Source organism: Dermochelys coriacea, chromosome 13 (assembly GCF_009764565.3).
Source record: "Dermochelys coriacea isolate rDerCor1 chromosome 13, rDerCor1.pri.v4, whole genome shotgun sequence".
NCBI classification, from domain to species: Eukaryota; Metazoa; Chordata; order Testudines; family Dermochelyidae; genus Dermochelys; species Dermochelys coriacea.
Window position 1 is genome coordinate 10,388,228 of NC_050080.1, and position 26,899 is coordinate 10,415,126.

General features: G+C 44.3%; 1 protein-coding gene across 2 annotated transcripts in view; it reads right to left on the bottom strand.

The window, feature by feature from the left end:
- LOC119841942 (cadherin-like protein 26) overlaps positions 1-26,899 on the bottom strand; it is a 59,129-nt gene that overhangs the window by 21,622 nt on the left and 10,608 nt on the right. For both annotated transcript variants that reach the window (XM_038369776.2, XM_038369775.2), the window contains exons 5-7: positions 5,471-5,548; positions 4,709-4,831; positions 1,958-2,119 (exon numbers count right to left, since the gene is read on the bottom strand). In XM_038369776.2, coding sequence (XP_038225704.1) covers positions 1,958-2,119; positions 4,709-4,831; positions 5,471-5,548 — 363 coding nt within the window. The remainder of the gene's footprint in view (positions 1-1,957; positions 2,120-4,708; positions 4,832-5,470; positions 5,549-26,899) is intronic.

The following is a 26,899-nucleotide window of genomic DNA, read 5'->3' on the forward strand; positions in this document are numbered from 1 at the left end:
TTGGTGTAGATTGTGGACCAGGCTTGGCAGGCTTCTTTCTGGCCCATTCAGAGTTGCTGCAACTATGCACCAGCTCGGCCTGGTTTCCTCTCCACATTGTGCTTGTGGGGCAGCACTCCAGACAATAACTCATGTGGTAGAAGAGGGCCCAACTCTACATCTGGAGGGTGGTTCACAATACCTAGCCTCCCTGCATACAGAGGCAATCCTTTGGTTATGGTATCTAAACTCTGAGCTCCGACATCTGTATACAAGAGGAAAAGGAATTTTCTGTTGACCAATATCAATACATTCTTCAGTGGTGAGCTGGAGCCGGTTCACACCAGTCCCCTGGAACCGGTTGTTAGATTTAGAAGCCCAGGACAAGCAGTTCTAAAAGGGCTTCTAAATTTAACAACCGGCCAAAAGTGGCACCTTAGGCACCGACTCTGTGGGTGCTCCGGGGCTGGAGCACCCACGGGGAAAATTTGGTGGGTTGCAGAGCACTCACCGGCAGCTCCCCGCCCCACGCCACGCCCGGCCCCAGCTCACCTCACCTCCGTTCTGCCTCCTCCCCTGAACATGCCACCCCGCTTCTCCACCCCCACAGCTTCCCACGAATCAGCTGTTTGTGCGGGAAGCCTGGGAGGGCTGAGAAGCAAGCGGCGGCTTCGCACTCAGGCCCAGGGAGGCGGAGGCAGAGTGGAGGTGAGCTGGGTCGGGAGGGCGCGAGGAGGGCCGCCCGCGCCGCAGCAGGTAACCGGGGGGGAGAGGTGCAGGGGAACCGCTCCCCGCCCCAGCTCACCTCCGCTGCCCTGGACCTGAGCGTGACGCTTGCTTCTCAGCCCTCCCCAGCTTCCCGCGTGAACAGGTGATTCGTGGGAAGCCGGGGGGGAGGGGGTAGAGAAGCCGAGCGGGGCAGCGCGTTCAGGGGAGGAGGCGGCGGCGGAGCGGAGGTGAGCTGGGTCCAGGCGTGGGGCAGGGAGCTGCTGGTGGGAGCTCTGCACCCACCAGATTTTCCCCGTGGGTGCTCCAGGCCCAGAGCACCCATGGAATCAGTGCCTAAGGCCCCACTTTTGATGTGATCAGTCGGGGGAACAGCTGCTCCCCCCAGCTATGCTACCCAACCCCTAGGAGCCAGAGGGACCTGCAGGATGCTTCCTGGGAGCTGCCCCAGGTAAGCACCACCGGGACTCCCCACCTCGCCCCCTGGCAGGTCCCTCTGGCTCTTAGGGGCAGGGTGGGCACCCACTACGGTGGCCTACGAGACCCTCCTGCCCGGTTCTGGGGGCAGACAGGGGAGAGGGGTAGATGGGGCAGGGGTCCCGGGGTGGGGGATATCAAGGAACTCAGGGGATTGGATGGGGCAGAAGTCCCAGGGGGCAGGGCTGGGCCACGACCCCCTCGTGGGGTGAGGAGGGAATCAGTTGTTAAGATTTTGGCAGCTCATCACTGATTTCCTTTATACATCAGCAAAAATGTGTTTCCAGAAACAGTAACAGTGCAATAGGGTTGTACTACAGGCCAATAGTTTGTGGTTTTACAACTCATACTTTGCTGCTAGAATTGCAATTTATCATGAGGTGTACAACAAGAACCTTAGACTTCAGGATGTTGGTTCAGCTATGCTTCCTTAGAACTGCTTATGCTGCTTCATAGCAATGTCATTGTAGCTACGCAAGGAGTAAAATTCTGGGTTTGCAGAACTTCAAGCATGGCACAAAGACTAGACAATGACACTGATCAATGTTTAGATAATTTAAGCAATTTTATGGAGATCATTGGCCATGCAGATATTTATTGACATATTTATGATAACTCTTATGATATTTATTATCATAAGAGTTAAGGTAGAAAGTAACAAACAAATACAGACTTGAATTTACTACTGGATTTTCGCCTTCACATGAAACATTTAGCACTAGGAGAGTAATTTAGAATTGCCATATGCTTTACTGTTCTTCTAAACTCTGTTTACCTTAAAATAGGGGGTGTTCTCTCTGTCAATGGTACGATGTACGTACACATGTCCTTCAGCATCGTCTTCTATAGAAAACAAGCCAACCTCTGGAGATTCATTTACACCAGGTCCACTGATTAAATATCTTATGGACATATTATAGGACACTTCGTTGAACAGCTACAAAAGAAATGGAGTATTAGTGAAATGCTAACTGTATCATAAGGATTAAGTTTCAGCACCAGGATTCAAAGGTTTAAAAAAAAAAAAAAAAAAAAAAAGAATACTTGTGGCACCTTAGAGACTTAGAGGCCAGTCCTTGCATACAGACAGCCCCCCAGTCTGAAGCAAATACTCACCAGCAACCACACACCTCACAACAGAACCACTAACCCAGGAACCTATCCTTACAACAAAGCCCGTTGCCAACTCTGTCCACATATCTATTCAGGGGACACCATCATAGGGCCTAATCACATCAGCCACACTATCAGAGGCTCATTCACCTGTGCATCTACCAATGTGATATATGCCATCATGTGCCAGCAATGCCCCTCTGCCATGTACATTGGCCAAACTGGACAGTCTCTACGTAAAAGAATAAATGGACACAAATCAGACGTCAAGAATTATAACATTCAAAAACCAGTTGGAGAGCACTTCAATCTCTCCGGTCACTCGATTACAGACCTGAGGGTAGCTATTCTTCAACAAAAAAACTTCAAAAACAGACTCCAATGAGAGACTGCTGAATTGGAATTAATTTGCAAACTGGATACAATTAACTTAGGCTTGAATAGAGACTGGGAATGGATGAGTCATTACACAAAGTAAAACTATTTCCCCATGTTATTTCTCCCCCCCACCCCACTGTTCCTCAGATGTTCTTGTTAACTGCTGGAAATAGCCTACCTTGCTTGTCACCATGTAAGTTTTTCCTGCTTCCTCTCCCCCCCCCTCCCCGCCGCTGCTGGTGATGGCTTATCTTAAGTGATCACTCACCTTACAGTGTGTATGATAAAACCCATTGTTTCATCTCCCCTCTGTATTTTCCACCAAATGCATCCGATGAAGTGAGCTGTAGCTCACGAAAGCTTATGCTCAAATAAATTTGTTAGTCTCTAAGGTGCCACAAGTACTCCTTTTCTTTTTGCGAATACAGACTAACACGGCTGCTACTCTGAAAGGTTTTAAAGAAACACTGCCAAAAATTCAGGACATCATATTGATCTGGTACATTTCTGTAGTCATGGTTATATGACTCTACACTCTGGGAGAATAAATATCATAGGATGTTTCTAGCTACTATGTTAATTCAAATTGTGATGCCAATTTTTGATAAGAAGCAATTTTTACCAGAAGTGGGAGATCTTCATAGTAGTTATGGAGTCTTTGTAATCAAGGGTTTGATCCAAATCCTACTGAAATTAATAGAAAGCCAGTTGGATTGGACCCTAATATATTAAGAGCAAGGACAAACTTATAAATTAAAGAGCAACAAATCCCCAGACCCAGTTAACTTGGATCCAAGTGTTCTGAAGGAACTGAAGAACAAAGGGTATGAGCTGTTACCAAAAATCTATTATCACTCATCAAAATCAGCAACTGTATAAGCAGATACTGAGGACAGCAAAAAGTTATGCCTATCTTTAAGATATGATCACTCTGAGAACCTGAGAATTACAGACTAGTGAACCTTACTTCATATCAAGTACTCTTGTTGAAACTACAATTAAAAATAGATGAATACTATAAAAAATGCCTAGATGAACATGATACGACAGGGAAAGCCAGCACTGCTTCTGTAAAGGAATATCAAACTTCTCTACCACAATTCGTTTAGTGTGTCTTAAAAAAAAACCGGTAGATAAAGGAGAACCAGTTGGACTTTCAAAAAGTCTTTGACAAAATCCCTTCAAGAGGCTATTAAGGAGACTAAGTAGCCATGGAATGAGAGGCAATGTACTATCATGAATCAGAAACAATTTTTTTAAAAGACCAAAATGTTAATCAAATAAGGAACAAACAAAGACTTTAGTTTTCTATTGGACTTTCTCCTCCATATAAACTCTAATGTACCTAATGCTAACTCATAGGAAGAAACAACTCCTATGGATACTTTTTCCTGAGTTGTCCATGGGTTTCTTCTCTTCCTCTGAAGCAGCTGGGGCTGATCACTGTCAGGGAAGGAATAGGTTTCAGAGTAGCAGCCGTGTTAGTCTGTATTCGCAAAAAGAAAAGGAGTACTTGTGGCACCTTAGAGACTAACAAATTTATTTGAGCGTAAGCTTTCGTGAGCTACAGCTCACTTCATCGGATGCATTTGGTGGAAAATACAGTGGGAAGATTGATATACACACACAGAGAACATGAAACAATGGATTTGATCATACACACTGTAAGGAGAGTGATCACTTAAGATGAGCCATCACCAGCAGCGGGGGGGGAAAGGAGGAAAACCTTTCATGGTGACAAGCAAGGTAGGCCATTTCCAGCAGTTAACAAGAACATCTGAGGAACAGTGGGGGATGGGGTGGGGGGGTGAATACTGGCCTAGATGGACCACTCGTCCAACCTGCTGTGGCAATTTTTATGTTTCTTTCTTGTGGTGTGTAAGGAAGGTATCAGTCTCTCGAATGAGGCCCAATCATGCTCGACAGTGGAGGAGTGGCAGCCTCTCCACCCCATTACATTGGAGGCCCCAATCTCCAATGGAAAGTATTCTATAGAGGAAAGTAGGAATATCCTTGCTAAGAGCTTTAGTTTTACCTCTCCAGCAAGTTTGGGGAATGGTCCTTTGTCCTCCTCTTCAAGTTCAAAGGTGGTTAAAACCCATTTCCTTTTTGTACGCCGTAGAGGACGAAGATTGTCTGACTGATAAAGATTCAGCCCCTGTTGGTATAACAATGTATTCAGGTCACAAAAGTGGGAGATGACTCTCCCAATAGATTGTGAATTGCAGATTTTGCTTTTATGATTCAACTATTTTATAAATGTAAGAAGTCGGAGTATAAACCTAATATTTTAAAATCATTAAAGTTTTCAACAGAACTGTTTAACAGATGCAGTTGTAAAGTTTTAGAGAGGTAAGGGAGGTGTCAGGGGGACAGAGAGAGTGTGGGGGCCCCGGGCTGGGAGGAGTCATATGAAGGCTCATGTGTGGAGGTCATGTGCCCCCCTTTGTGTGCCTCCCATAAGTGCAGTACTGGCAAGAAATGATTTCTACTTGCATCACTGCATACTAACAGGCGAAGCCATAAGAACAAATTTGGCACTTAGATACGAAGGGGGCAGGTACCTGATGGAAATACTTTTGCAAATAGGCCACTCTTCCCTTCAACTTCTCAAGCATAAAGGGTTCACCAAAGAGTGTGACCTGGCTTTTTAATAATGCAACTAATTCTTCCCTGTCTTTTCATATCATGTTGATTTCTTGCAAGCCCAAGACTAGCATTGCAAATCCTAAAAATTTACACTCTACTCCCGATTTTAAATACATTATTTATTAAGTAAATTAGCAGATTAACAAACCTTGCCGCTTGTCTTGTGGATGGTCTTTATTAGACTGATCCTGTCCTTTTCATGAGAGGTGTTGCTGGCAGCAGTAACCTTATAAAACAAAATGGCTTTAATTAGGGGAATGGCTAATTATAAAATGTCTGTGAGACTTATGTAATATTGTACTTACCCAACAGAAAGTACATTGCCTTTTCAGACAGAAAAAGGAACCAAAAGACATCTGACTCTAAGAAGAATTCTGATCAAGCATTTCCCAAATTGTGAAGTATAAAACAGAGTTTGATTTATAGTGGATTCTGTTTCTTTACTCTCCAGAACTTACTAAAAGTTGTTAGTATCATAAATTTGTTTATCTTCTTGTAATAATGTTGCTTCACACCTGACCCATAAATGTATGTTTTTTTCAAATCCAAACAAAGACTAGGAAATACTAATATTTTGATACGCAGTCCTACAACATACCAGTACGTATGGTGTACTTTTGCTTTTATTTCATTTGATCAAATATGACTTGTTATGCTTTGACTTATAATCGCTTAAAATATATCTTTATAGTTAATAAATTTGTTTATTCTACCTGAAGCAGTGCATTTGGTTTGAAGCGTGTCAGAGGCTCCCCGTGGGATAACAAGCCTGGTAGGTATCAATGTCTTTGTTAAACTGATGAACTCATGTAAGCTTGCAGGATCCAGCAGGCTTAACTGGACACTTCAAGACCGAGGTTCCTAGGGTTGTGTCTGGGTCTAGAGATATTGGCTAGTGTCATTCGGTTGCAAGTAGCTGGGAGCAGCTTACATGCCAGAGGCTGTGTGTGAACAGCCCAGGAGTGGGGCTTCTCACAGCAGAGCAGAGTAAGGCTGGCTGCCAGAGTCAAGGATTGGAGTGACCTAGCAGATCACCCATCCAGATGACACCAGAGGGGAAGTCACAGTGGCTCAGTGCGCAGGGTGTATGTACGGCTTGTTACTCCAAGTGAAGTTCATGCTTTAAGCACTGATATTTGTGATTTTAAGTGAGTCTAAGTGCAGTGGCTAAGAACAGTCAGGAGGAGGTCACAGTTTTATTATTTTCTGTTTATTTCGGGTGAAGAAAATAAGCACAGGAAAGCAGAAAAATGGCTACCAGTGAGGCAGCTACAAAACTAGAGCTGGCCAGACTGGAGGCAGAAGAGACGGCAAAGGCATGAGAGTTTCAAATGTGGCAGGCAGAAATGAGGTTCAAAGAAGAAGAGGCTGCACACAGAAGGGCTATGGAAGAAAAGGAGAGAGAGAAACGTGTCCCAGGGGAGAGCCCAGAGAAGGGGCAGAGAATCTCAGAAACCACTAAGGTGGGTGAGCATTCCTAGGACTCTAACACAGGGAAGGAGTGTGCTTCCAGGTGGGAGGGTGGTTGAGACCAACTCCTGCACTGCAGCTGGAGGCAACACCACATCAGGAAGGGATGGGGGTGTAATGCCTGCCAGGGAGGGAACTATCCAGGTTGTTAGCTGCCAGCAGGTTGCAGCTGAACCAGAGACTAACCCAGCTCTGGGGAGCATAAAGAAATGTGTCCCAGAGGAGAGCCCAGAGAAGGGGCAAGGGATCTCAGAAACCACTGAGGTGGGTGAGGATTCCTGTGACTCTGTAACACAGGGAAGCAAGTATCAGGGGGTAGCCGTGTTAGTCTGTATCCACAAAAACAACAAGGAGTCTGGTGGCACCTTAAAGACTAACAGATTTATTTGAGCATAAGCTTTTGTGGGTACCAACCCCACTTCTTCAGATGCATGGAGTGAAAATTACAGATGCAGACATAAATATACTGACACATGAAGAGAAGGGAGTTACCTCACAAGTGGAGAACCAGTGTTGACAGGGCCAATTTGATCAGGGTGGATATAGTCAACTCCCAACAATAGATGAGGAGGTATCAATTCCAGGAGAGGCAAAGCTGCTTGTGTAATGAGCCAGCCACTCCCAATCCCTATTCAAGCCCAAATTAATGGTGTTAATTTTGCAAATGAATTTTAGTTCTGCTGTTTTTCTTTGAAGTCTGTTTCTGAAGTTTTTTTGTTCAAGTATAGCTACTTTCAAATCTATTATAGAATGTCCAGAAAGACTGAAGTGTTCTCCCACTGGCTTTTTTATGTTACCATTCCTGATGTCCGATTTGTGTGTATTTATTCTTTTACGTAGGGACTGTCTGGTTTGGCCAATGCACATGGCAGAGGGGCATTGCTGGCACATGATGGCATATATAACATTAGTAGATGTGCAGGTGAATGAGCCTCTGATGGTGTGGCTGATGTGGTTGGGTCCTCTGATGGTGTCACTAGAGTAGATATGGGGACAGAGTAGGCAACGAGGTTTGCTACAGGGGTTCGTTCCTGGCTTAGTGTTTCTGTGATGTGGTGTGTAGCTGCTGGTGAGTATTTGCTTCAGGTTGGGGGGCTATTTGTAAGCGAGGACTGGCCTGTCTCCCAAGGTCTGGGAGAGTGAGGAATAGTTTTCCAGGATAGATTGTAGAGAGCTGATAATGTGCTGGAGAGGTTTTAGCTGGGGGCTGTACGTAATGGCCAGTGGTGTTCTGTTATTTTCCTTGTGGGGCCTGTAAGTAAGGGAGGGGCTGAGACTAGCTCCTTTCCAGCAGAAGGCACCATGCCCTCAGGAGCAGGAGCAGGAGAGGTGTTGTCAGGGATTAAGGAAACTGTCCCAGTTGTTAGCTGGCAGAGTTCTGCAGCTGAACAAACGACAGAACCCTTTATTTCTTTTGACCAAATCTGACTCGGTATGCTTTGACTTGTAATCTTTATAGTTAATACATTTGTTTGTTTATTCTACCTGAAGCAGTGTGTTTCGTTTAAAGCGTGTCAGAGTCTCCCCTTGGAATAACAAGCCTGGTAGGTATCAATTTCTTTGTTAAATTGATGAACTCATAATCTTGCAGGATCCAGCTGGCATAACTGGACACTGCAAGATGGAGGTTCTTAGGGTTGTGTCTGGGACCAGAGATATTGGCTAGTGTCATTCAGTTGCAAGTAGCTGGGAGCAGCTTACATGCCAGAGGCTGTGTATGAACAGCCCAGGAATGCAGGTTCTCACAGCAGAGCAGGGTAAGGCTGGCTCCCAGAGTCAAGATTGGAGTGACCTAGCAGATCACCGGTCCAGATAATACCAGAAGGGAACATCATAATAGTATATTGTGCATCCGATGAAGTGAGCTGTAGCTCACGAAAGCTTATGCTCAAATAAATTGTTAGTCTCTAAGGTGCCACAAGTACTCCTTTTCTTTTTGTGAATACAGACTAACACGGCTGCTACTCTGGAATATGTAGCACTAGTTATCTGCAAGCACAAACAAGTTTTTCCATGGAAGACCAAGTTTTTATCATAAAGGGCATTAAGCACAATAGGTACAAGGTCTGCTTTATTGCAACTGAAATTAATCAAGTTACTCCAAGGTCCATACCCATTTCCTTAAACACCATACAAAGGTGTGAACTGCCTGTCAGAGAAATATTGTTCCCCCTTTCATGGCATGTTATCAGGTCATCTAGTCTATCCCCTGGGGAGAGTGCCGGATTGATCCCCAATGTATATGTTCTAATGCTTCACATGCTAATTTTACGTGTCTCACAGGGCTATATTGTGATATGCATTATTAATATCAATTGTTGTTCATTAACTGATTGAAGAATATGGCACACTGGATGGGGCTTTCACCATTTTCCATGGGAAGTAATTCCACAATCTTGTAAAATTCAGCTCAGCTATGTGCTCCCCTGGTTACCCTCCTCTTCATTTCATCCTATTATTTTTAGCTACAGCCACTTTGTACCACGCTGATTTGTCTCTCTTCCAGTATATGTGGCAGGCAAGTCATTCTCTGCCGTTTCCACAGGACCAAATCCTGAGACGTGCGGGCTTCAGGTGCTCAGCAAGCAGTAACAGAATATAGTCTTAACTCAATCTGTGCCTGGTAAAGCCATAATCGTTCCAGCCACACCCTTCCTTTCACTCTACAACACAGACTCAGGCTATGGCTACACTTGCAGATGTAGAGCACTGGGAGTTAAACCAGCCCTCGGAGACAGCAGCAGGGATAGCGCTGCTGTGTGTTCACACTTGCTCCTTGTGACTATGGTGCAGGTCCACATTAGCAGCTCTTGCAACGCCACAGAGAGCAGTGCATTCTGGTAACCATCCCAGTGTGCAAGTGGCTGCAGCACGCTTTGGAAACGGTTTGCAATGCCTCATGGGGCAGGCAAAGCGTCACATGATGCAGGTTTCCCAATCCCATTGTTCCATGGGCATCCTGCTAGATTGCCAGCTGCTTTTCAAATGAGGAGGTGGGGAGTGTGACTGGGAGTGTATTGCATGTATGTGGGGGTAGAGACAGTATGTTTTGGGGGACAGAGTGTGTCAGCAGGCTGTCTTGCAAGTTCAGACAGCGGCAGGGAAAAAGGTGGAAACCCAACATCAGCCCCCACCCACTGCCTCTCTCTCTCTCTCACACACTCACAAACGCCTGCCTCTACAGCAGGAGCATTCCACAGGGATGGTCGCTTTGTGTCCCGGAGCAGAGAAGCAGAAACGGAGCTTTGAAAGGGGGTAGCCGCATGCCTGCGGCCGAGTTCCAAACAATGACCAGACCACTTCAGGGGATTATGGGACGTTTCCGGAGGCCAGTCACAGCGCAGTAATGCAACCCATCATCCACACCGACGCCCCGGCGCTCCAGCTGGAGCGCAGCAAGCTCTCTCCTTCTCATGGAGGTGGATTACCAGGAGCGCTCCAGCTGCAGAGTCCAGGCGCTCTAAGTGCCTTGCCAGTGTGGACACCTCAGGAGTTATGGCGCCTGGAGCTGATTTAATGCGCTCTCACTTGCAAGTGTAGCCAAGCCCTAATTGACTCAGGTCTTTAATTTCTGCCTTTCCTTCTCTGTAAACATTCCCCTCAGACTTACTGTATCTGCTCCTTCTGAGAGAAGGCTTAGAAATTCTGCTCTGTTTGCTGAATATATCTATATTATTATTCCTCACTACCACCCACTCCAGACACTCTCGCAGAGTCGGGTGGCATTTAATAGATTTCACACCACATATTTGCCAAACATTTTCTGATAAGCTGTGAGAAGCACTTCCAAATCCCATCCTCAGCAGGAGCCATCTTTAACAATCAGTTTGCTCTGCAGTAAGCACCAGTGCTGTGTCCTGTTATTTGGCAGAGCTCTCCATTTCTTAGACATTCAGGTAACACAGCTATTCAATCGTTTCTCACAAAATCTTACAAGGGGGAAAAAAAAAAAAAGAGAAAAACCTTTCCCTCTCTAGAGAATCAAGCCCAGATCCTGCATGGCTATACAACAGCAGGGCTTCCTTGACTTCAAAGATGAGGATTTGAACCTTAAATATTGTTTAGCAAATTGCTCTTTGGAAAATCCATGACAATGCAAATAGACATTCACTCACAGTAATTTTAAAAGGGACAGCCACACCGGAGGAGCTGACCGAGCTGGGTATTGGCTTCTGCAAGTGGCAGCCCAACATACTTCTGCTTTCACTGCTATGGTTCCTGGCCCGGTCACTGGCCATGGCCCTGCTGGTCTTGCTCATTGCCGCTAGAACCCTGCAGCTCTGCAGATATCTGCTTTATATCCATGGCTATCTGCACCCAAGGATATCAATTTTGTATCCAAGCGGGACTCTAGTTGCACTGAGATCCAACCCACAGATTCGGTCTGGGTTACCCTTGGCAGCTCTATCTTCTCCCTGCAGAGCTGGACTGGATCTGACTGGTGCTCAAACGGTTCACCAGTTTTGTACCCCAACAGAACTCATTATGGATTGGCTAGGAGCTTCTAACTATGGGGGGTATGTGTACATGCAGGAATGTCTGCCCTAATTAAGGGTGGGGGAGAGAGAGAGAGATGTGTGTATATGCAGAAATGTCTGTCCTTAATGAAGCCTTCTACACCAGCATCAAAACAGCTACCAAACATGGCTTTTAACTTCCTGCACTCACTCTAATGTGATGAAGTAACAATTACTACTTTGCAGTCATTCAAGGCTCTATATTGACACCTTGTCTGGGAACGTTTCCATATCAACTCAGAGCAAGTAGAAACAGCAGCTGTAATTACACCATGAAATTAGAAAATAAATGGGGATTACACCGACACTACCAATGAAATTAAGACTAACACTAGCGTTACAGAACATCATGTCATTGATGCATCCCCTGAATCCCTGCCCAGGAAGAGTGTAAAAATAACTGCATCTTGTGAATTATTTGACCCACCATATTTGAAGGTCCTGAACCCATGAGCCAAGTATTTGGGGGCATAGCTGAACTACTTTTAATTGAGAAACTTCACTGAAGACATTTTTAAACACCAGAAAATAATAGACTAGACCACTGGTCCATCTAATCAGATGTCCTAGCTCTGACAATGCTAGATGCTTTAGAAGGAGATATAAAACAACACACCTAGCTAACTTATTTCAGTTAACTTGCACAGGATCAGCCAATAAGAACTCCAAGCACAAAACCATAAATATGTACAGAAGTATTAGCATCAGTGTTCTACAAAAAGGGAATGGACTTCATTATTATTTTTAGACAGGTGTATATTTTATACTAGTCTGCATGTTATCCAAATAGTATGATAATGAAATTATAGTATTTATATCAGTGCATTTTTATAAAAGCACTAGAGGCAGTGTATATATACACATGTGAAGATTATAAAAAATATAGGTTGTCTGTCTAATTGGTACAAGTATATATAAAATATATATATTTACAGTAGTTCCAAGTATGAATTATTAAATTGCACAACCACAAAATAAGAGCAAGTCTTTATAAACAAGACCTTTTTATTTAATACTGCTTTTTCTATTAATGCTAGTAGTTTATAAATGAACAGGTGTGAAGTACGCATGCATTTACTAATTGATAATCAATTGATTTTGCATTCTGTGGGTTCTCCTACATGCACTTGTGTTTAAATAAGGCCCTGATTCTGCAGAGACTTTCACAAATGCTTAACTTCAAGCATGTCACTACAGTAGAACTTCAGAGTTACGAACACTTCGGGAATGGAGGTAGTTTGTAATTCTGAACAAAATGTTATGGTTGTTTTTTCAAAAGTTTACAACTGAATATTGACTTAATTCAGCTTTGAAACTTTACTATGCAGAAGAAAATGTTGCTTTTAGCCATCTTAATTTAAGTGAAACAAGCACAGAAACAGTTTCCTTACCTTGTGAAATCTTTTTTTTAAACTTTCCCTTTTTTTTAGTCATTTACATTTAACACACTACTGTACTATATTTGCTTTTTTTAATTTTTATTTCCGCTGTTGCCTGATTGTGTACTTTCGATTCCAAGTGAAGCATGTATTGACCCGTGGGTTCGTAACTCTGGTGTTCGTAACCCTGAGGTTCTACTGTAGTTCCACTCATCTTAATGGGACTATTCATATACTTTACAGTAATTCTTTGTAGAACTGGGGACCGAGATTGGTACCAACACTTTTTAATGTATTATTTCCATTGTTTTACCTTGTAGCAATATCTGCAACTGGTTTGGTTATTTTTTGCACAAAGGAACCTATTTCATAGAATCATAGAACTGGAAGTGACCTCGAGAGGTCATCTAGTCCAGTCCCCTGCACTCAAGGCAGGACTAAGTATTATTTAGACTATCCCCGACAGGTGTTTGTCCAACCTGCTCTTAAAAATCCCCAGTGATGGAGCTTCCACAACCCAGTGCCACCCACAGAATTCAGGGTGCCTGGGGCAAAGCAATTTTGGGGGGCCCTTCCATAAAAAAAAACTTGCAATACTATAGTATATTGCCCCGGTGCTTGGGGAAAAATGCCCCACTTGCCCCCCTTCTGCCCCGCCTGGGCAGCTCTGCCACAACCTCCCTAGGCAATTTATTCCAGTGCTTAACCACTCTGACAGGAAGTTTTTGTTAATTTCTAACCTACAACACCCTTGCTGCAATTTAAGCCCATTGCTTCTTGTCCTATCCTCAGTGGTTAAAAAGAACAATTTTTCTCCCTCCTCCTTGTAACAACCTTTTATGTACCTGAAAACTGTTATGTCCCTTCTCAGTTTTCTCTTCGCCAGACTAAACAAACCCAATTTTTTCAATCTCCCCTCAGAGGTCATGTTTTCTAGACCATTAATCATTTTTGTTGCTCTTCTCTGGACTTTCTCCAATCTGTCCACATCTTTCCTGAAAAGTGGTGCCCAGAACTGGACACAATACTCCAGTTGAAACCAAATTAGCACGGAGTAGAGTGGAAGAATTACTTCTCATGTCTTGCTTACAATACTCCTGCTAATACATCCCAGAATGATGTTTGCTTTTTTTGCAACAGCGTTACACTGTTCACTCTTCTTTAGCTTGTGGTCCACTATGACCCCCAGATCCCTTTCTGCAGTACTCCTTCCTAGGCAGTCATTTCCCATTTGGTATGTGTGCAACTGATCCTTCCTAAGTGGAGTGCTTTGCATTTGTCCTTATTGAATTTCATCCTGTTTATTTAGACCATTTTTCCAGTTTGTCCAGATCATTTTAAATTTTAATCCTATCCTCCAAAGCACTTGCAACCTCCCCGCAGCTTGGTATCATCAGCAAATTTTACTCTCTATGCCATTATCTATATCATTGATAAATTGGAGTACTTGTGGCACCTGCTCAAATAAATTTGTTAGTCTTTAAGGTACCACAAGTATTCCTTTTCTTTTTGTGGATACAGACGACCACAGGTTTCAGAGTAGCAGCTGTGTTAATTTGTAGGCTTGGAAGGATTAGATTTTTGTTGTAAACGTTGACTTCACCGTACCTACACAGACAGGCACATTTCCATCCATGATCATTTAAATTTACAGCTAGCCAATGTAAGAAAAATTCTGCTTCAAAATGTACTAGTATTTGATTTAAGGATATTTACTTTGTATATTTTGACATATACTGTTGTCAACTTGTGTTTTAATGGTTATAAAGCCTTAACTTTTTGAATCTCATCTACTGTCATTAAATAATTAGCATCTGGCCCCTCCATAAACTTCCCCCAACTATGAAAATTTAAATTGATTAACAGTCAAAATGTTTAAAAAGAAAATTATTAAAAAAAAAAAAAAAAATTCTGCCAAACCTACCTCTTTGAGATCAGCGCATCTTTGAAGAAGCTGGGTTAACAGGCAAACAAAATTTCAAGGGCAAAGATTTTGATTCCCAAAGGTTTCCCCCCTATAAGCGGCGTTCCCACAGTGGGGGAGTTTAATGCGGGGCGGGGGGGGGGGGGGGTTTGCTGGTGGCTCCGAATTACTCATATACTGGTGCGGGGGAAACCTAGGCAGACTCCGTGTATCCTTTCGGGGGGGGGGGGGGACCCATCTGCAGGCTGCGGGGCCTTTCCCCGGAGCTTCCCCAGCTCCCGCATCCGCGGCCGGGGCACCGCTCCAGCCCGAACTCCCCCTGCCCAGCCGCCACGGGGCGCCCTGTCCCCCGCGGGCACCCCCCGCACCTACCGCCAGGAGAAGCAGCCCCGCCAGAGCCGCCATGGCCCGCGGAGGAGGAGGAGGAGGCGGCGGCGAGCGGAGCGCCGGCTGGGCTGAGCCGCGCCGCCGCAGCCTCCCCGCTTATAAAGCGGGCTGGGGGAGCCGCCCGGGCGGGGACACCGCGGCCGCTCCCCGGGAGAGGCGGGGGCCCGCGGAGCGATGGGGGGCGGGGAGCCCCCCCCCCCCCACACACACACACACACACGCGGGCTCCGGGGAGATGCCCGCGGCCCTTGTCTGTCGTTGCTAGAGGGGCAGGGCCGCTCCCCCCCCCCCCACCCCCCCGGTTGCAAAGTGCGGGCCCGGGCCGGCTCTGCACGCTCCGCTTGGGACGCAGAGTTCGGGGCCGGGGCCCATCGCTGCAGGGGCCAGCGCCGGGGTGGGGTGGGTTGGGGTGGACGCGCTACGCAGGGCCCCCGGGGAAAGGGGTGCGGGGTCGGGGGCAGCTGCAGGGCTCCTGCCATTCTTCTGGGGCGTTGTCCGAGCCCTCTCCTCCTCCCCAGCCCCACGGCGTGATCCTGCGCCCCCCCACTTCCACTGGCTGTAGCCAAGGCGTGGCATTGCCGGGGCGGCTGAGAGTGAGGAAGGGAGGGTGGTGGGAGTCGGTTCTGCCCCAAGGGCAAACTGTGCCCAGGCATCTTGTGGGCAACGCCGGGCTCTGCCCAGGGGAGAGTGTGCAGATGTTCAAAATAGGCTCATGCAGCAATCTGCTCTGCTGGGCTCCACCTTGGCTGTGCTTGAGTGTAACCATGGGCTCTGTCTGGCTTCTTGAGTGTGGGGGAATAAAGAGTGGTACCTCTAAAGCGCTACCCACTTGTAGCTCTAAAATGAGACACACACCCTAGGTGCATAGGTGCTGGAACTGAGGGGGGGCTGCCGCAACCCCCGGCTTGAAATGGTTTCCACCCCATACGGGGTTTACGGTTTAGTTCAATGGCTCTCAGCACCCCCACTCTACAAATTGTTCCAGCACCTGTCTCACTCCGTTGTCCAGGTCTCTGATCTTCTATCTCCTTTCTTACTGCTGCAGTAAAATAGTTCACAATGTTGACAGACATCATCATCACTAGTTGAATGGGGCAGTTTGCCCCTCCCTGTTGTTCCAGGCTCTCTGCAAACTCAACTAGTTCCGCTCTGCATCAGTTAGTCCAGGACACATTTTTGTGGTTTTCTTCACAGCCACAACAGTTGGAGATTTCTTTTCAGAAGAATGAAACCTGAGATTCTGGAGAACAACACAGTATCCAGGTTTCAGAGTAGCAGTCATGTTAGTCTGTATTCGCAAAAAGAAAAGGAGGACTTGTGGCACCTTAGAGACTAACAAATTTATTTGAGCATAAGCTTTCGTGAGCTACAGCTCACTTCATCGGATGCATTCAGTGGAAAATACAGTGGGGAGATTTATATACACAGAGAACATGAAACAATGGGTGTTACCATACACATTGTAATGAGAGTGATCAGGTAAGGTGAGCTATTACCAGCAGGAGAGCGGGGAGGGGGGAACCTTTTGTAGTGGAGAAAGGTGGAGTATGTTGCCTGGGCACGTACCAGCTAGTTTCGAGCCTTAGTCAAGGGCACTCAGCGCTTCGGGGAGAGCTCAACACCTGCCAGGCACTGGCCCACAGTATCTAAGGCAGGGATCGGCAACCTTTGGCAGGCGGTCCGTCAGGGAAGTCCGCTGGCAGGCTGGGACAGTTTGTTTACCTGCAGCGTCCGCAGGTTTGGCCTATCGCAGCTCCCACTGGCCGCGGTTCGCCGTTCCAGGCCAATGGAGCTGTGGGAAGTGGCTCAGGCCAAGGGATGTGCTGGCCGCCGCTTCCCGCAGCCCCCATTGGCCTGGAACGGCGAACCACAGCTAGTGGGAGCTGCGATCGGCCAAACCTGCGGACGCTGCAGGTAAACAAACCGTCCCAACCTTCCAGCAGATTTCCCTGACGGGCAGCGTGCCAAAGGTTGCCGATCCCTGGTTTAAGGTCTTGTCGGCATCAGGGAGTTTTTGTACCATTGTAGCTAAACAGATGTAGCTCCACTGGGACAAACCCCTTGTGTAGACTCATTTCACCAGTGTAAAACAGGGTTGTCACCAAACTGCCCTCCTCAAAATGTCAAGCCCCCAACTTCACTCCAATGGAGCGCAGGTAGATCAGGGTGTGCTGCTCTATTACAGCCACATCGGTGTCACTGCCATTCTCTGATGCAAACATTCCTGATGTTGACAAGGACTAGATGATTTTCTTTAGTATGCTATTTCACTTCTAATGTCAAGCTAAATTGAAATACAGCAAATCACGTCGTGAGCAACTTGACCTATGTCAGTCCCACGCTGGCTCTAGCCTTTCTCCACTGGTGGTTTAAATGAGCACCATTTCTGCTGATGCTACAATTCTAGCTGGTAACTCTGAGCTCATTGTATCAGTGAGGTATATACCAGGACAGTAAAGACCACAACATGTTAATGCATCATACTGTTTATCAATCAGTCCCAGAACCAAAGGAAATGAAACACTACCTCTCCTCTAAGAACCCAAGCCACAAAAAAGGAGACCTGCTGTAGCCAAGGAAATGCCTCCATTCCCCATAGCTCAGTGCAGGAGCAAATGTAGAGATAGATGAATCATATATTACATTTACTGAGTAGCCTGACTATTCACACATGGATACCCAGTGTCTGTTCCTGAGCTTGGATTCTGGTGCCTTCACCAGCAGCAAGGGTAAAAATACCACCCTCAATTTAACTAGCCAAAATCATAGAAAAAATCTGGGTTCATATGCAAAGAGTCTCCTAGGAAATTAAGATGATTTCACGCAGCTGCTTTGGTAAATACAGCCTATAAGATGAGGCAAAGCTTGTATCATCAGCTCTTTACACTGAGTTTCTACAGCCATTGCATGCCATGTGTGAAATCCAGGGATAATTGCAGTCAAGGGACTGTAGATTGCCTCCTCAGTGCATGCCTGTGGACAGACATCCTCAAAGGGTTGGGAAGGTTATGAAAGCATGGTCCCTTGGCACCGAAGGAAGAAGTCTGCTTCACAGCATAATCTGTGAACCCCTTGTGTACAGGTGAGCTCAGGAAAGGATTGTAGCCCAGTTGCCGGCCCTTACAAACACAATTGAGCCCTCTGTGACTTTGGGTAAGTCATTTAGACCAGAGGTTCTCAACCAGGGGTACATGTACCTCTGGGGGGACCAGAGATCTTCCAGGGGATACATCAACTCATCTAGACATTTGCCTAGTTGTACAACAGGCTACATAAAAAGCACTAGCGAAGTCAATGCAAACTAAAACTCCATACAGACAATGACTTGTTTATACCACTTCATATACTATACACTGAAATGCAAGTACAATACTTATAATCCAATTGATTTATTTTATAATGATATGGTAAAAACGAGAAAGTAAGCAATTTTTCAGTGACAGTGTGCTGTGACACTTCTGTATTTTTATATCAGATTTTGTAAGCAAGTAGTTTTTAAGTGAGGTGAAACTTGGGGGTACACAAGGCAAATCAGACTCCTGAAAGGGGTACAGTAGTCTGGAAAAGTTGAGAGCCACTGATTTAGACAAAGACCTAATGGAGTTAAGTGCCTAAATACCTTTGAGGATCATACCTTTGTCTGTTTCCTCACTGGTAAAATTGGGGCAATACCCACTGTGAGAGATAAACGTCAATATTGACACAAAAATGGTTATTATTAAAGTTATAAGTTATTCATATCATGTTAGGCTGTTACAAACTTTGCCACACCTTAACTAAATTTGAAGAAAAGCAGTATTTGTAAGTACTTGTATACACATGGTGCTTGTTATATTTTGTTCCAATTACCATTAACCTCAATGTCCTTAACTACTTTCTTCTTCAAAAATTTTTCCAAGACCTTGCATACTACAGACATCAAACTAACAGGCCTGTAGTTACCTGGATCACTTTTTTCCCCTTTCTTAAAAATAGGAACGATGTTAGCAATTCTCCAGTCATACGGTACAACTCCTGAGTTTACAGTCATTAAAAATTCTTGCTAATGGGCTTGCAATTTCATGTGCCAGTTCCTTTAATATTCTTGGATGAAGATAATCTGGGCCCCCCGATTTAGTCCCATTAAATTGTTCAAGTTTGGCTTCTATCTCGGATGTGGTAATATCTACCTTCATATCCTCAATCCCATTTGTCATCCTAACATTATCCCTAAGCTCCTCATTAGTCTCATTAAAGACTGAGGCAAAGTATTTGTTTAGATATTGGGCCAGTCCTAAATTATACTTAACCTCCACTCCATCCTCAGTGTTTAGCAGTCCCACTTCTTCTTTGTTTTCTTCTTATTTATATGGCTATAGAAACTTTTACTGTTGGTTTTAATTCCCTTTGCAAGGTCCAACTTTATATGGCTTTTGGCCTTTCTCACTTTATCCCTACGTGTTCTGACCCCAATGAGGTAGCTTTCCTTGCTGATCCCTCCCATCTTCCACTCATTGTAGGCTTTTTGCTTTTTCTTAATCACCTCTCTGTGATGCTTGCTCATCCAGCTTGGTCTACAACTCCTGCCTATGAGTTTTTTCCCCTTTCTTGGGATGCAGGCTTCTGATAATTTCTGCAACCTTGACTTGAAGTAATTCCAGGCCTCCTCCACCTTTAGATCCACAAGTTCTTCAGACCAATCCACTTTCCTAACTAATTTCCTTAATTTTTTAAAGTTAGCCCTTTTGAAATCAAAAACCCTAGTCAAAGATCTCTTATCCTTCCATTTAGTTTGAAGTGAATTAGCTCATGATCGCTCAAACCAAGGTTGTCTCCTACAACCATTTTTTCTATGAGGTCCTCACTGCTCACCAAAACCAAATTTAAAATGGCATCCCCTCTTGTTGGTTCAACAACTACTTGGTGAAGGAATCCATCAGCTATTGCATCCAGGAAAATCTGATCCCTATTATTATTACTAGCACTTGTCTTCCAGTCTATATCTGGGAAGTTAAAGATCACACAATTCCCATTAGTAGCTACTTATTAGTAAATTAACAAGGAGTCTTCAGCAGTTTGACTTTCTGTTAAACTCAAAAGGAGGACATCACTGGGATGGGGATATACATCAAATCTCAGTCAGAGGGAAAAGATGGATGGAGGATCAGCTACCAGGAATCATTACAACTAAAAGCCCTGGGGCGGCCATCAGTTAGATTAATTGGTGTCTGGGTTTAGCTGGAACATGAGATCAGTGTTGGGACCAAAAGAGTGGGTGGGGTATGCCTGTCCAGGAAACAAAATGTGAAAGAGTTACAGCAATTAAAAAGTATTACCCTTCAGCCAGCAAATGTTCCCTTCTGAAGGGCCCAACTGCTCCCAAACACGTATTTCAGCCAGTAGCTGGATTTTCAGGTCTTCTAAAATCTTAAAACTCCATTAAGACAACTATTAATCCAGCTCACAAATGCTTGTCCAGGCTTGCAAGAGCACAGTTCTGGTTAATGTTTGCTTTTCTTTCTTTTGTGACAAAATCAACAGTAATTTCTGTACCACACAATTGCTGTGGGCACGGAGAGGGGGAGAGAGAGAGCTTTGTATTTAGCTTGTAACACTCATGTGAAATACTTTTATTATGATAAATCCATTTAAGCAACATATCTGTATGCGGTAAATGAAAAACATTGCAACATAAATGAGTAAATTTAGGAAATGCACTGGTATACCTGGAGAGAAAGATAATGCATTCAATTTACATGTACAGTATTCAGCATCTAGTTCACAACTGAAATCTCATGACAAAGTTTGTTTCCTGCATTTGACAAGACAATTATAGGACAGGCAAATAGTAAATCGAAATTCTTCTGCTTTGCTATTAAGCAGAAACATCATATGGCCCTGATGGTATACAAAGGTTTGAAATATAGTAGATGCCGTTTGCCTATTCAGCAGCAAGCTGGTCAGTGTCCAGTTACATGGACGGTCATAAGTGGGTGAACCTCTATTCCCCATGTATGCATCTTACTGCAACTTGTTACTAATTTGTCCTGACAAAATCCATTTCTTTTGCAAACCTAGAGACTGATTCTACAAATCCTTACTCGCATAAGACAGTTCTTCAACTTTATGTGAGTAAGAATGGGTAGAATTGGCCCTTACTCCAGCCAAAGAATAAAAACATCAGTAGGAGTCAGGCTTATGGGAATGCAGTGCATAGCCCCAAATTAAGGCCCAAACTTGCAAGGTACTGAGAGTTTCTCCAAACATACTGAGCACACTGAACTCCTGCACCTCCCAGGGATTGCTCAGCATCTTGCAGGATTAAGCCCTAACAATGGGCCTCATCCTGTTACCATTTATGTCTATGGAAGAAACTTCCATTGAATTCAAAAGAGCAGGATCATTTGTTGAAGGGCCACTTTAACAGCACAGGGGCTGATCTTGCTTGCATCAGAATCAATGGGAATTTTGCCACTGATTTAACTGGGAATAGGAACTGGCCCATAGTGTTCCAATGACAATCCTGTCCAAGCACAAATGTACCAGCTTTCCAGCATAGGGGCCTTATGCAGGGATCTGGATTTGTCCCTTTGTTAAGTGAGTTATACATATAAGTGATGTACTGAACTATACACAGCAATCAGTAGTATGAAGGCACAGTCTTAGATCTGAGTGCAGCGTTGTTTGCTGGAAAGAGGGGCTGCATCTCTCGTTCTAGGGGTTATGGAATGAGCAAAGTGAGGTTCAGTATAAAGCTGAAGGGGGGAGGATTTTTCAAAGGGGAGTTTGGGTGCCTACTTCTTTGACCTATTTGAAAATCCCATCCTGAAAGAGCAGAACAGATCAATGCAGAGCCTGGTGTTGTTCTCAGATATCTCACTGACTTGGGACCTCCCCCACACACATTTACACTTGCTTGCAGAAGTTGGCTCAGCATGGGTAAAATCACTGTGTGTAAGAAAATCCTTTGATCATGAAGAAAGAGCAGATTTTTGCCCTTTGGTACCCCAGTATTAAACCACTGATGTCAATGAATTTGTATGGATATGAGGTCAGAACTTGCCCAAGTACTATGTATTTTTTTGCTGTAGGTTTGTCACCCCATCTTGTCATTAGGAAGCACGTCCATTTTAGGCTTAATTTTTCTCAACCTCATGCAAATCTGGTATTTTTTCACTTTTACAATTCAATTATTTACATCCCAAATACCCAGGCATGAGGCTGATGTTATAGACAGGTTTCCTGTTGATTTCACACCCATGCTACCCTATTGACTTTGATGTGACTTTCCTGTGGCACTATGGCCTAGATGCACAAAAAGAGTTAGGGGGGCTAAATTCCAGTTTCAGGACTATTTCAATTCACAAGACTCCTGCTGAATCCTATAGGCATCTAAACTCACTTAGTGCTTACATTTTTGCAGTAAAAGTTCCTAGGTACCTATGTTTCTGCCTGTGGACAGGTGCAGTGCTGCCTGCCACTAGGTGCCTGTAGGCCTATTTCTCACCCAAGTCCCAGAGCGATTCACAAACTGGGGGACGACAGACGTTCAGCTGCCAAAGTCGTTTGCAGGACCCGATCCAGTAGGTGCACTCTGAGCACACCTACTGGATCAGGCCCCACAGGCAAAGTCACACAATATGGTGGCAGTAGGCCCTCCCTCATAACTTCTAGCCTAGTGGTTAGGGTGGTCACCTGGGATATGCCTGAGGGGAAGAAGGGATTTGAACAGGGATCTGCCACCTCTCAGGTGAGTGCTCTATCCACTGGGATAAGGCTGATGTGGAGCTGTCTCACTCTCTCCTGTTGAAACTGTTCCACTAGACAAAGACTTAAAGAGTCACTGGAGCAGGGATCCTGGATCCTGGGTCTCCTCCATCCTGTGTGAATGCTCTAACTAGTTTCAGAGTAGCAGCCATGTTAGTCTGTATTCGCAAAAAGAAAAGGAGTACTTGTGGCACCTTAGAGACTAACAAATTTATTAGAGCATAAGCTTTCGTGAGCTCCAATGAAAGTGAGCTGTAGCTCACGAAAGCTTATGCTCTAATAAATTTGTTAGTCTCTAAGGTGCCACAAGTACTCCTTTTCTTTTTGCTCTAACTATTACAGAGACAGTCTCATGTGTGTGCTCTCACTCACTCTCTGTGCCTGGCCCAAATGACACCAAGTATTTATCCACAATGCACCAGCTTCAACAGAGATTCAGGGCACACACACACACCCATCAGGGTATTCCATCGCCCAGTGGTTCAGGCACTCACCTGACGGGATAAAGTCAAGTGGAGGGGGACTTGAACTGGACATACCTCACTGGCTACCTTAGACAGCTCCCTGCCTAATGTGCTGGCTTTTGTGAATTGCAGTGTAAGGCACCTATCTCTCCCCATTCATTGTACATGAGTTTAGGTGCCTGACTCAGGCTTTGTGAATTGCAGGGATTTTCTAGACACCTAAACATTAGGTGCTGCGATGCTCAGAGGCACAACACCTAACTCCTTTTCTGCACCCTGGCATATGTGACTTCTGGAGGTCAATACAGAATGTAAATGAGCACAAATGTTGGCCCATTGTTCTTTATATTAAATTAATTCCACCTCATTTAAATCTTTCTGTTTCTTTGGTGTCTCTCATTTTGGGTTTTTGTCCTCTCTTTGGACACTAGCAGGTGATGTTGGGTTGCAATCAGCAGACACTCTGCCAGGATTCACAGTAATGAGCTTTGCATCTTAATTAAAAATATTACTAACAGACCAAAAATTGTATTGTGCAGCTCCCACTATCTGACCTCATCATTGTCAGTTCAGGCTGGGAAGGGACTAACAGTTTGCAAGGCATATGGGTCAGAAAAGGTGATGATACATCGCAGTAAGCACTTATTAACCCATCACACACAAAATTTGGTTTTACAATCTTGTGCAAAACATACTAAAAATCACACTTCCCCAATGCTTCCATCAAAATGGGTTCAAGTGTAATATGCACAAGAGTTTTGACCTGGAAACAAATGTTTGGTCATTCTACTTATAACAGTACAAAGAACAAGGATTGGGTAAATATTGTGGACTTTTCCAAACAGCTCAAACGGCTTTGGGAATGTGAAAAAATGTTTTGAGTTTACAACCATTTTTCAAGCCCAAATTCTAACCCTCAAGCTTTCCCTCACTTCAACAATGACTCAGTTTTAAGAGACAAAACATTTTTGCTACCTAGGTGAAGCTTGAGCTTTATATGACCCCACCCCCAAAGCAATCTAAGCTCGCATATACCATGGAATTATATACTTGCCTAGCCTGATTCTACTTTCAATTCGCTGGCATATGTCACTAATAACTCCACACTGTAAACTGGCATAAGAGAACAATCAGACCCAGTGGATTTATTTTTTTCATTATAATTTTTCTTTTTCCCAAATAATATACACTCTGAGCAGAAGTTTTGAACCCACAATGCTTGAATGCGTTTGAAATTAAGCAAAACAAGTTTGTTCACACCCAGCAGCGACACCAAAAAACTGTTTTTAATGCCTTGCAAATGCTTAACCATATACTTCACTTGCTTGCAAGATCAGGACCTAAGTATCCGTGAAGCTATCACAGAGCATGTGAAGTCCATTGGATTGGGTAGTTTATTTTTCAAGTTCAATCAACACATTTTCATAATACTGAAACTAAATTCCTCCCACTGATTTGAGGATCTTCAGGTGGATGGGCAATCAAAGATTAACTTGTGGTTGCCACCTTGTGGCTGATGAAAAAAACACATAAAAATGACAAAGGTACAATATCACACCTTTATGTAAATAAATGGACAGTATATATTGAATTAGCAAGATCATTTTCCTATTTATATTACTAGCAAAAACAAACATCTGCTAAACACAGGAAGCTAGGCTACAAAGTTCTCAGAAAGTTAACATATTACTACTGTTTCATATACGTCACATTTATGGCCTGATTTTCAGGGAGCCTGAACACCCACACATCTCCCTGATGTCTACGGGAGCTGCAGATGTTCGGAACCTTTGAAAATCACGCCATTAAATGACATCTGTGGCATTTTTTCATGGTAGAAATTTTATCTATTTTACAGACACAGAAAAAGGCGCTGTACACTGAATATTACAAACCCCTCTCAGCAAAAACACCATGAAAAAGTTCTGTAGCTAGTACTAGATCCTTGAAATAACAGCGTCAAGATGTAAATTGCCTCAGAAACAGCAATGACCATCACATACAAAGGTAACATGCAGGGGTTTTGATTTTAGGGTAAAGTTTAGAAAATATGAAGTTAAGTTGGCAAAAATAGCCAGGTTATTGAAGGATATATATAAGGGCTACTGTACTTGTTTTGTGGCCATTTTTCTTATATGACAGGTCCAGTTCACAAGGATGAATTAAAGTTAAAAATCAGATCCTATATGCAGTACTATTTATGAGCCAAGTCACTCCTCTATCTTATAAAAACAGAAATTCCCAGAGTGTGGGGTCAGAGGGAAGAAAACATCAATGAGATCATTCTGCTTGGGAGGATGGGATTATTCCAAAGCCTCTGCACTTATCCCTTGAGTCCCATGTTGAACATGATGGAGGCAGGGGGACATTCACACAGATGCTTCCACTCCATTCTGCTTCTACACCTCCTCCATGCTATTCTCCACTGCTCTTCTATCAGTATCATGCTCTTCCCTTGTGACCCCCTGCTCTTCGGTGGGGGTTCTACAGTGTGAGCATTCTTTATTCAGAAGTTGAACTCCAGGCTGTATTGACTTCCAAGTCAATTTCCTGCTGAGGTGTGTGTGATGCACAGGAGCCTAGAAAGTGTGTGTGGTTGGGGGGAAGGTGGAGGAAGGGTGCTGATAAGGCATCTGACATCCTCCATTCCACATGAGAAGGAGGAGATCCATGCATAGAGGATTTTCTTTGCATATAGATCCTTGTGAGATGTTCTGGCCTTTTCACAGGTTGTTGACATGCTCTGGTGTGACTTTTCCGCTCTTAAGGTCAATATGGTGAGGTGTTATGCACCTTCAGGTCCCTCTGAATCCAACAAGAATGGAGGACTCTCAGCACCTTGTAGCAGGTATTCAACATCTTCTAGGACTGAGGCCATATCTAAGCAATCTTAATGATATAAGACTTGATCCAAAGCCCATTCAAGCCAATGAGATTTTTTACATTGACTTCAATGTGCTTTGGATCAAGCCCATACAGAGTTATTCCTCTGTGGTGGAGAGTAATTAGGGGAGTGACGGCTGGGTCAGGATACAGAGTTACAAGTGATTCTTGTTAGCTGTGATCTAGGGCAGTGGTTCCCAACATTTTTGGGCAACTGTATCCATGTACCAAATAGTTCCACTGCACCAGTTAGCAATTTCCTCTTCTCCCTAGCCCCATGACCAGCATCAATCTTCCCTGTCAATTTTAAAAATAATCTCCAGACTCTGTAGTAAGCCCTGCCACTGCCCACTCCCATGTAGCTCTGTGCCCTCTAACCTGCAATGCCCATTACACTCTAGAGGACTTCAAATCCCAGAGTATACTACATTTTGGAAGATTGGGATTTGGACCTCCACTGCCGGTTAGCATACCCATGTGATGGGAGAGGGGTAGCTCAACAGGACCATCATACTTATACAAAGGGGTTAGGCTTTGAATTCACTAGTACAATAAAAAGCAGGGACTAATAGACTGGAACATGAATGTTAAATTGATGGGAAACTGAACACAAGCAAAAGTTAATTTCATTGTGCAAGATGAGGGAAATGCAGAAAAAACAAACACATGTACAAATAGAAAAAAGTAAATTGGTTTTACATTTTCAAATGTTAATCATTTGAGGTATTATTGGTAATGTAGATAAGGAAATGTTTGTGCTTAAAAATATTTGGGGCCCAAATTCTGTTTAGTTTGAACTCAGAGTAA